At 39.3% G+C, this 11,056-nt stretch overlaps 2 protein-coding genes across 2 annotated transcripts; one reads left to right on the top strand and one right to left on the bottom strand.

Annotated features, from left to right (window-relative positions):
• Window positions 1-109: 109 nt before the first annotated feature.
• LOC116290420 (uncharacterized) lies at window positions 110-2,672 on the top strand. Its single transcript, XM_031697447.2, has one exon. It carries the CDS (start codon window positions 224-226, stop codon window positions 2,075-2,077), a length of 1,854 nt encoding a protein of 617 aa, XP_031553307.2. The 5' UTR covers window positions 110-223; the 3' UTR covers window positions 2,078-2,672.
• LOC116290419 (protein smoothened) lies at window positions 2,622-9,733 on the bottom strand. The gene is made up of 10 exons (XM_031697446.2): window positions 9,198-9,733; window positions 8,200-8,400; window positions 7,654-7,826; window positions 6,823-7,042; window positions 6,419-6,542; window positions 5,936-6,028; window positions 5,380-5,488; window positions 4,765-4,938; window positions 4,097-4,171; window positions 2,622-3,707 (listed from the first exon to the last, which is right to left on the bottom strand). Exons 1-10 carry the CDS (start codon window positions 9,621-9,623, stop codon window positions 3,428-3,430), a joined length of 1,875 nt encoding a protein of 624 aa, XP_031553306.2. The 5' UTR covers window positions 9,624-9,733; the 3' UTR covers window positions 2,622-3,427.
• Between the last annotated feature and the right edge of the window lie 1,323 nt (window positions 9,734-11,056).

Genomic DNA, 11,056 nt, shown 5'->3' with positions numbered 1-11,056 from the left:
GGACCCGGAAGTCGTTTTTCATGCGTAGGTGTGACGTCACTTCACATTTCTACGCTTATCCGCTTTAACAAATACTAGTGGGCTCAGAAACAAAAAAATGGCGGTTAATTTGATCAACAAGAAATAAAGCCAGAGAAAAATTGGAAGGGAGTCTTTGCAGAATTTTGACTTTTGATTGCGCTTTATAGCAAGAAAATCTGAATATCAGGACCGTATCTACAAGATGGCGACTGGAGATATCAAGAATAATCTGCGTAAATTAATGGTCGAGCTGAAACAAATACGTTACCCTTTGACTGAAGTTGATTTGAAAGGACTTGCTCAAGGAACTCCAAGATGTTTCCTGCCTATTCTGCACTATATTTTTCTGGATTACTCGGTCGTTTTGACTGAATTCTTTGCTAGAGATTACGAGCTGTACGGTAAAACAGACTTGCGCTTCGTAGAAACGGTGTACAAGGTGCTGAGAGACGTCTTTCACTACAAACCTCCTCTCACCAGAGAACAGTTTCTTTCTATTGGCTACGCAGAAAGAAAGATTATTGAACTTTGTGATATTCTCAAAATATGTCGAGAAAAGAGTGCAGAGCTGAATCCCAAGATTTCAAAAACCGAGAAGAAAAATGCACAGAGTAAAGACAAAGGCAAAATGTCTGAAGTTGGTAAAGAAGTTGAAAGTCAACCATCTAAATTATTAAAAAAAACAGGCTTTTCGCAGAACGAAGTCTCCAAAAAGAAGGCAAGCAATAACGATACCTTGAAGAAAACAGCTGAAGAAAATAAAGAAAACAGTTCTATATATCCAGGTTTTCATTTGCAGGATAGTATTAATGAACCTGTGAGAGACAAACGAACACTAGAACAGAAAAGTAAAGTAAAGAGCGTTAGATGGAAAGAAGATGGATTAAGTACGATTAGATTGAATGATATGACTTCAGTCACTCCATCTACAGCATTAACAGAGATAAACAACAGCAATGCTCAGGCTTCTACTGCTCCGGCATTCTCTGCTTTGAAGAGTACATCAATGAGAGTACCAACAAACACTATACCTATGCCAGTCACCATGACGACCATCCCTAAACCTAGCCCTGAGCTCATGTTAACACCTATAGGAAAGACAAAACATCAAGCAATACCGTTATCAGGGTCTCGGCATGATCATGGGGATGTTACCAATGTCTCGCTCATTGATTTGACTGACAGCACCAACGTACAACAACCTAAAATAGTGAGACATGGATACAATGACGAGAGAGAAACAGAAGCTTTGAGGAGTATGCCTGACCAAAAGAGCTTACTAACATCACAAGAGAATGAGCTGAAACTACTTAAGGGTACTGTACAGGAATTACAAGAAAGATTAGAATCTGTTCTATCCCAAAATAATGAGATGTCTGCAAGAGTAGTGTTACTAGAAAGCAGAGTAAAACTTCTAGAGGAAGCAACGAGTGGAAATCAGTGTGGGAATTGCATGAACACTAACTATACTCTACCAAATCATAATGTCAGCACAAATCCATTTTATACTAATGTTCCTGTTTCTATTTCTGGTGTTCAAAGAGACTCAGGAACAGTCAGTATAGCTACAGCTTATCCACAAATGATGGATCAGCAAGATCATGTTTCTCATTCAACGACATCTTCCAGCAGGAGTCTAATGAATGAATTCACCAATAGTCAAAGTAGTTCTATGTTTCAAGATGCTAATGCTAGAAGCAATCATGTTGGTAAAATGTATCCTAGTCAGTCAATTTCACATGCAGTTGAAGTACCCCAGGCATCAATGTTAACTGAAATCTCTGATGATGATGATGATGATAATGATGATTTTGGCACGTCAAATGTCAATACATCTAGCATCAGTCCTAAAGGTTCTCCACTTTCTCACACACCTAATAAAAGTACTGGAACATCTTTAGAAGCCATCAGTCCATTTTCAACCACACAAGAAATCCATTTAAAATTCTCTGATCCTTCAACAACTGCAACGATAATGAACGTAGAGAGAAGACTCCAAGAAACTAGAGAAATGTTGGCAAATGCTGCTAGATTTGCAGTCACAAGCTTGCCTTAGCTGTAGATATTACATCTTTCCTCAAGCATATATTGCCTATATACCTATGTACTATTGCATTCTAAATTCAATATATAACTTATTTAAGTAAAGCTATTATTTTGATAATTGGTTTGTTAGAATTCCTTGTTGAGTGTATTTTTAGAGATTACCTGGTGGAAAATGTGGAATATTTTCGGTCTAAGACTGTGGATGTAGTTAAGGTTACATATGGTACAGATCACTTTAACCTTACTGTGAAAACCACTGTGAACAAATTAATACATGATGTAAAATTAAGTGCAATATAATTTGGCATGTTGATAAACATTCTAATGAAGTCAGCCCCACAACTAACAGTACTTTAAGCTGGATAACTTTTTGGTCATGTGAACTAAAAAGTTTGGTTTGAAAATATCTCTAAGAGCGTTAAACGATAGGAAATGGCAGCCATGTTTGTGATTTTAACAAAGAAGTCTTTTACTAGCAGTGATAAAGTAGAATGAATATAGATTTCATAGAAAACAAACCAAATGTGAAGCTTAATACAAGCCATTGTATCTTAGGTTGATAACAGTTAACTTTGGTAAATAAATTATATGTACATTTTTTTCTTAATAAAAATCTTCATATTAAATTGCAAGAATATCTGCACAATTCTGTTACCCTTGGTAACAGGGTTTTTTTTCATCTATTTTTGAAGTGATCCCTCTAGTCTATGCTTCTAGTCTGCATAGAAGATAGAAGGGGCTTGGAAACAATGGTAAGCACCTTCCTAGTCACTGTCACTTTAGTATCTATCTGGGACATAATCTATTGATGGTCATAAACTGACATATTCAAGAATAACTTAATATTTTTTAATAATTTACATGACCCACAATATTAATGGAAACATTGCATGAATTTTTTGTTCCTCTCAAAAATGTAAGTTTTTCTTCTTATCTACACTCTTTCCCAACTGGGATTTCCACTTGATTTTTCACTCACTGGAAAATAGTTAAAATTAAATGGTGTTCCAGGAGGATTTGCATGTTGTCTCCTTTGTTTCTGTTCTTTTAATATTCTCCAAATCAGTCCTTGCTCACCTGGAAATTCTAAGGTAATCAACAATGCAGGGTTTAAAAACTAAATTCAGTGATTCCCCTCTTTAAGAGACAATTTTAGCTTGGGTTTAATGTTTTCCCATTTAAATTTCAGTGCACATGTCATTCCCTAGAGTATCATTTTTCAGTTTAACAGTTGTGCATGAGATGACACATGAATATGGATACAAAGAGTCTTATTCTCAAAAGAATGCCATGGTTTGAAATGGAAAACCATTATACTCGAGCTAGAAAGGTCTTTTAGGATTTAAAATTTCATAAATTCCTAAGATGATGTTTTTGGAGTAAAACTAGTTTCTTTTAGGTTTATTTTACTAAGGTGTTCTGTAGTTCCTTTTGTGCTTGGTTTCTCTTCTTGTGTTGAAGGTGCTGTCTGTTGTGCAGGATCAACCTGGGCTGTGCTCTCTGACCAAACAGAGACTAGCTGTAAAGTCTGTGCTTCTGTTTGCTTACTCCTCCTACGTTTCCAATTTTCTTCTGCTTTTGTAATTGCTGCTGCAAGCCTGGGTTCATGTTTGAAGAGAACAGCTGCTTGGGCAGGAGGACTGTGTGAAATCAATGAAATGATCATGATGTAACTAGGGGTCATGAAAACAGATGATGATGATGATGGATGATGCTGATGAATGTCAGGTCATAATGGATGATGATGGTGATAACAGATGATGCTGAAGGGAAGGTTATGACAATGGATGATGCTGATGACACTGCAGTCATGACAATAGATGATGCTAATGACACTGAGGTGTTGACAATAGATGATGATGATAACACTGAGAGGTGATGATGATGACAGTGAGTTGATGATGATTACAGTGTGAACTGATGATGATTACAGTGTGAGCTGCTGATGATTACAGTGTGAGCTGATAACAATGGATGATTTTGATCACACTGTTAGTACATGATAATGGATGATGCAGATGATACCTACCCTACTCTATTTTTTCTCATTCTTTGTATAATTCTGTAATGACTAAGATCAGGATATCTTGGCTTTTTGGTTATTCTGTGAGTGGAATCAAAACACTATGTCAAATTCTTCTTTGAAAAGAATTCCGACTGTATACCACCGTTCTCCATTCTCTGCTTCTGTATTCGCAAATTTTGTAAGTGAAAGACTCATGGTACCAACGTGACATGTTGACCATAACAGTTCCGTGTCCAAGGATGTTCATGAGTTGAGCAGTGATATTTCACTCTGTGCCTGGTTTTAAAGACGTCCTTAATTTTGCACCATGACCGTGCCGTGTAACAATGGGCACAATCATTCAAATCTGCTGCGTTAAATCTGGTCATGCGCATGCCGTTCCCTGTGAGTCGAAGCAGGACTGAAAGAAGACTTTCATCGAGGCCATAGCCACCACTTGGACAGTGGTCCGGTTTTCAAAAAAGGTGGTCCTATTTTTTATATTTAATTGTAAAACGTGGTGCGGTTAAAACCGGACCAGCCGTACTGGTGGGCACGGCCCTGTTCATAACTTTATTCACATACCGCACATATCCTGTGCTCATAATAGAAAAAAACGCGCACATATCCTGTAGCGCACATATCACCAGTCTTCATAATACAAAAAAAAAAACGCGTGTCAGCAGTCTCACCTGTGCCATAATTTCTTCCACGTCTTAAAAGTATGCGAAGTCCACGTCCAACTACTCATGGCGATCCCTGCGCCGAATAGTGATGATAATCCTAACTCAATGACACCTAAGTTCGCTCGCTCACCGACCACGCACGTGTTGGCTTTACCCTTGACTTCCTTGTCTGCTACACAACTGGAGGTAAAGATAACTAAAGGTGTAAAACTACCAGTAAATCGCGGGTATAAACACTGATGAGTTTATATTCCTTTGTAAGGTTTTTTGTTGGGCTTATCTGTTGCATATTCATGGCTATTGTTGAAAAGAAAAACAACTTGCGGGGCTTCCAAGACACATAGCCAAGCACGGTTGAGAGAGGCCAGTAACTGGACGGCTGACCTAAATATTACTCCAAAATTCTAGTTTTTTTTCTATATTGTTCGCCTTTATTTTCCAATTCAAAGCTATTTCTATAATTTTGCTGTTTGCAATTTATTCGCAATTATAAGCCGCCTATTCGTTTCTGCCAAAGATAATGCGATTAAAAATTCCCCGCGATACATTTAGTGCCAAATTAGAAAGAAATACAGCGTGTATCACGGGCTTTAGTCTAGAAACTAGGAAGGCACTACTTACTGAAGGTACGTCCTGAAACTCTGCTCCCAATCCTGTAGATTGTGGTATTCGTACAGATGACATGCGAATGTGATGAATCCAAAAGCAAAGGCAACGAATGCGAATATTCCTTAAAAACGAAAATATCATTGTTGTTCAATCATGCAGCTTTAAGTCACGGTGAAAAACATGCACCACGGAAACCTGAAGTGGCGGTAGTGCACTCGCCTCTCACCTCTGGGGTCTCGAGTTCAACTCTTGGACTCAGCATCGCATGTGAGTAAAGTTTGTTAGTTCTCTCCCAGGTGATTTGAGAGTTTTTCTCATGTTAATTTCTCCGATTTTTCTCCTTCCGCAAAACCCAAGACGCTAAATTCCGATTCGATCTGTGAGTTAGCCGTGCCCTGACTTATATCAGCCCAGAAGTTGTTTCAGGGTTCAATAAGTGAGTTAGCCGTGCCCTGACTTAGATCAGTCCAGAAGTTGTTTCAGGGTTCAATCTGTAAGATAGCCATGCCCTGACTTAGACCAGCCCAGAGGTTCTTTCAGCGGGATATAATTTGCTTGCAAAACTTACCAACTCTTATTATGGTTTCTTTGATTTTCATTGACGCTCTGCTGTTCAGTAGGTTTGGGTTAGACTTTCGAAGTCTAAACAGTGCGATTATACCTTAAAACATGCAATACAATAATCATATATATTTTTTCAATGCTGCAACAAAATTGCGCGATAAACTTTTGATGCGTTACACTAGGCAACGTACTCTTTGTGCAACTTGTGTTGTGGCAGGTGCACATTAAGTTACAAGGAACGCAACGCTCCGATTAACGGCGCATAAAGCAAATTAGGTTTGGGTTTAAACGTATTTACTAAACTATAAAATAGCTTTTTTCCTCGATCAACTGAGATAACTGTTCACTAAATGACATGCGCGTTTTCTTTAAAACGCCTGCTTGCCTTAGAGAAGATTATATATACTGAGTTGCTCAGGAGCTGCCGATAATCTACTCAACACACATTTTGTTATAATTTACAGTGTTAACGCAAACGATAAATTACCTTTGACAAGAAAAAAGCCTCCGATAGTAAGGTTTAGTCCCAGAGGGCCAAGGAGAAAGCCAGCTCTCATGTTGGCGTTCTCGTAACCAACAAAGCAAATACCACTGATAGAATTCGCATCAACCTGTGACAGATCAAGGATTATTACATAGGTCACGTGCGTCACTAACGAACTGACCACGTGACATCATTCACCTACACTGGTTATCGTCATGTGACATTGTCGCGACATGAAATGTGTTTCTTGCTGCACACTCAAAGCCATGCAGTGTGACTTAAATTTATTTATTCTAAAAAATCTGAGAAATACTACCACACAGCAAAATTGCATGTCTATTCTTTTCCATGCTGAGCAGACGTAGCTTGACGAGGTACTTTTTTGTTTTACCGCATGACACACTTACCCCTCTTAACAGCAGAACACATGCAGTGAGACAGGCGGGGATAATCCAAGAAATAGCGTGAAAATACAACGTCTTGCCCACAAAGTTATCCCTAGTGCTGCCCAGAGACTTGAATGAGATACACCAGGAATAGGCCAACATGACAAACCAGACAAGACCAGCCATAGAGAAATAATAGACCAGAACAAAGGTAAGAAGACACAGGAAACTGTCTTCTTCGCTGGAAACAAAAAAGACAATATTTATAAAGGTGTTGGCCTTGATTCGTTGAAAGACAACATTTACAAAGTGTGCATGGGCCTTGATTCGTTGAAAGACAACACTTATAAAGGTGTTGGCCTTGATTCGTTGAACGATCTAAACTCCGAAAGTACCAAAGATGAATGGGCTGGCGCACGCACGCGCGCTTTTTGGCGCCAAAGAAAATTTCCCGCCAAAATCCACAGGATTTTATATGAGCGTATAAGCGATGTAAAAGAGTTAAGACGAGCGCGTTTTAACGCAGAATTTCCCGCCAAATGGCCAAACTTACAGGAAGCCCATCATCATAAGACATCGAAAGAACCATTGAGCAACATGGGGCTTTTCAGTTATCCTAACATTGGAAAAGAACCGAAAACAAAAGAATTCCTTCTTCTTAGGGACTGGAATCCTTTTTGATGTTAACAGGTAGGGATTTAAATCAAATAGTTCCTTGTTGGTTGTTGTTACATTCAATATAATTTGTCTTATCAACCATAAATGTAGGTAGGGAATTGCTACTAAACGGGGTCTAATGTCTATCACTTGTTTGAAATTTGGATTGAAAGAACTCCAAGCATTTTAGTTTACCTTGGTTCTCCTAATCTCATTGTGTCGTCCTTACGACAAACGACACGATCTCTCGCTCCTTCACTAAATTGAATCAAGAATCCAATGGACGCGACACAGAAACAACCATTCATGAAGAACAGGATCGCGGATGGATATCGGTACTGAGTCTTCCAACCAATCAGAAACGTTACCTGGGAACACCGAAAATTTCACACTCTTATTTCTTTGGAAAATCATGGTTTGTGTGGCGCTATTACACTCCTCGTCTCTCAACTCTGGGGTCTCGGGATTGAGTCGTGTACTCGGTATATCATGTGTCATAATCCCAAAGTTCGAGGGTTTTTCTTCGGGTTCTCCGGTTTTCCTCACTCCGCAAACCTAGCACGCTTAATTCCGATTTGATCTAAGTTAGCTGTACCCTGACTTTGATCAGCCTAGTGTCTCTTACCCAAACCCTAAGCCTTGGGAAATAGCGAAGCATGCTAAAGAGGGGAAATCATAGTCAAGGACAGGTATATAGATAGGGTGGAACAAGGACAAATAGAGGAACCAAGTGTTACTTACTATAGTAAAAAGAGTACATAGTGTAGTAAGTGCTCCAAATCCTCCAACAAATCTGTGAATTCTCGTGTGTTCTTCTTCAGAGAAGATGGGGTTCCTGCATTGTATACCACAACCCACAATGCCTTCATACCAGCTTGCCTCATGTTCTGTCTCTACTAATGGAGCCCGACAAGCTGACTCGTTAAGTATAAGCTTCTTGATCTAAAATTGTGAGAAACACATCCATATAAAAAAACAACCTCCAGCTGCCCAGTACAACATGACTGCCGTGTAGCCAGTTCCTCAGACCGTGAAACAGTTTCTGGTAGGCGGTGTATAATAGTCAGATAAGCACAAAAGAAAACGATGGAAATAAGATCTACGAACCTCTATTAGTCTACTAACTATTTGACAGTCCGAGGAAAATCACTATATGATAGCTCCTCTACGTATTTCATAGTCTTCGATATGGCCGCCAGATTTTTCCAACATGGAACTGAAAGTTTCGTCAACTATTCAATGCACATCTTCAGTGGATATTACTTAAAGTAATTAAATTAGCTTTTTTACCCCTAATTTTTTTCAAAGTGGATCATAAGATCAATAATTGTTAATCTTAAAGAAAGAAATTCGGTTACTAAATATATGACATTGTCAGCGCAGCCGGAATAAGTTGCAAAAAAAGATCTTTCAATGATTCGTATGTTAATACGTGGTATAAACAAAATTGATCAATAAACAACCAGACACTGACCTATAAAGAGCTGTTTACTCACAAATTATAATTTTTTGTTTTCCAAAGGACAAAGAGAAGAAGCGCTAGATTAAATATTTGACTTCGTTTTGAGTTTAGAAATCTTGTAAATCAACTGTGATTAAAAAACTTAAAGACATAGGTCACTTTGGGTCAACTTTGAAAACTGTAGTGTCTAGTTGTCAATAACTTCTTTATTCTAGAAACTAAGCACCGCATTACGTTGTCTAATGGTAAAGCGACGAATTTGAAATCAAAAACTCACCGTTCCATTACAGCCTGCCTTTGGGAATTTCTCACATTTTAAAAACTCTGGCCATTGTCCGGCGTAGTAGCGTTCAACCACAGAACACGGTTTACGAGTAGCTAAGCACTGTTCTTGACAAGGCAACTTCACGGTAGAATTCTCACATTTAGGAACATAAACTTCGCACAGAAATGGCTGAAGAACGGACCAACACTTGGGTAGAAACCGTAGACCTTCCCATCGACGGAGATTGTCTCGAACTTCTTTCTGATTTTTGGAGTCAGAAACAAGATCTGTGCTGGTGTATTGGAAGTCGAGAGGTTCTCCTAAACAAGTTCGTTTCTCTAGCCGTTCACAGGTATATTTGGCTGATAAAACATTCATTTGGATCAATATTAAAATTAGCAGTAATAGTGAATTGGATAGACAAAGTGTTAATGTCATGATGAAGAAAAACAAGATGGCAATCCCGGCCACTCGCAGTACTTTCTAGGAACTCCGCATTGAATCAAAGTTGGGTACTCAGAACGGAAAACAAAGCTCTTGAATTGATATATGATACCCTTCTTCAACACCAAGGGAACTCTTGACGCGTTAACGATTAACGATTAATGCATACGATGTTTCGCCACCACAGGAATCCAGGTACGACAAGAACATCATTCTTCACTCCCCTCCCATGCTTACCAAATCTTAATAAGAATTGGGGATTTCGAAAAAATGCTAAATTAATACTAAAGTAAAAAGTTATACAAAACTGAAAGAGTTTGCGAAGGAGAAGCAAAGATCCACGAAGTCCATTGGAATTCAAATCAATGACTGTCAACCAAGGAAGAATTCGAATTATTCATAAAAGAAGGAAAGAAACTATTCTCTACAGATGCGTGCATTGGCCTACCTCGAGACAGTTCAGTATTATGAGGCGTCATATGGATGCCAGACCTGCTGATCATGGTAGGAAAGTGGGCCCTCTGCGGCTGTCCTTTGCTAGCTCGTGCAAGATGGACTTCAGTGGCAGATCCAAAATGGTCGCCAAGAATAAAACCTGGTAAGAATTGGCTTCACTGAGGGTACAAGATCTTACTAAAGGGGGTTCCATGGATGCGCCATTGGACTTCTTCTCTTCTCCAACTCGTTTCCTGCGTCCTTTGCACTATCTGGTCATCTATATATAATTTGAAAACGAACCTCAGATAGCATATCTGGCTGATGCATGTGAACGTGCATGTTGATCAAGGCTGCTGTTAAATGTGGGCCGTCATAGACAGTGTGACAATTAAAAGTTTGAGCGCGGGAGACTCAGTGACCGCGAGAGACATCAACATTACTACACTAGAGCCAAATATTTTTATCCCTTGTCATCTTCCTTTTTAATCTTGTCTTTTCTTCTTTCCTCCATGGCTCCTCCTAGCTCTTTTTGTACCTCTCCTTCTCCTTTTCCTTCTCCTTCTCCTTCTCCTTCTCCTTCTCCTTCTCCTCCTTCTCCTTCTCCTTCTCCTTCTCCTTCTCCTTCTCCTTCTCCTTCCTTCTCCTTCTCCTTCTCCTTCTCCTTCTCCTTCTCCTTCCCTCGCCTCCTCCTCCTCCTTCTCCTCCTCCTTCTCCTCCTCCTCCTCCTCCTCCTGAGAAACGGCTGCACTACAGATCATGACAGAAATATGCAGCTATTTGTAAAGTATAAGTCAGCCGATCACTTGTTTCCAGTCCCTTGTTTCTGTCTAGTTGATAATTCGACATCCAGTTGAGCCCGATTCACGCTCAACTCGGAAACACTATACACACTAGTAAATCTATATGGTCGATCGATCAAGTATTAATATCACGTGAATCCGTCTCAGTCGAATATAAAAGGGATGTATTTCAGATATTGTAGTCTTTCA

This window comes from Actinia tenebrosa, unplaced genomic scaffold (assembly GCF_029948245.1).
Source record: "Actinia tenebrosa isolate PJP-AT-01 unplaced genomic scaffold, QUT_ActTen_1.0 PGA_scaffold13__45_contigs__length_12533684, whole genome shotgun sequence".
Classification (NCBI taxonomy): Eukaryota; Metazoa; Cnidaria; class Anthozoa; order Actiniaria; family Actiniidae; genus Actinia; species Actinia tenebrosa.
This window is presented reverse-complemented; position numbering and strand designations above follow the sequence as displayed.

Excerpts from the sequence above, each read along its gene's own strand:
- LOC116290420 (XM_031697447.2), top strand. The coding sequence starts at position 224 with ATGGCGACTGGAGATATCAAGAATAATCTGCGTAAATTAATGGTCGAG.
- LOC116290419 (XM_031697446.2), bottom strand. The coding sequence starts at position 9,623 with ATGACATTAACACTTTGTCTATCCAATTCACTATTACTGCTAATTTTA. Across the intron at positions 8,401-9,197 it reads AGGCAGGCTGTAATGGAACG|ATCAAGAAGCTTATACTTAA; the intron begins GTGAGTTTTTGA and ends TCACAATTTTAG. Across the intron at positions 6,543-6,822 it reads GTGTTCTGCTGTTAAGAGGG|GTTGATGCGAATTCTATCAG; the intron begins GTAAGTGTGTCA and ends GATCTGTCACAG.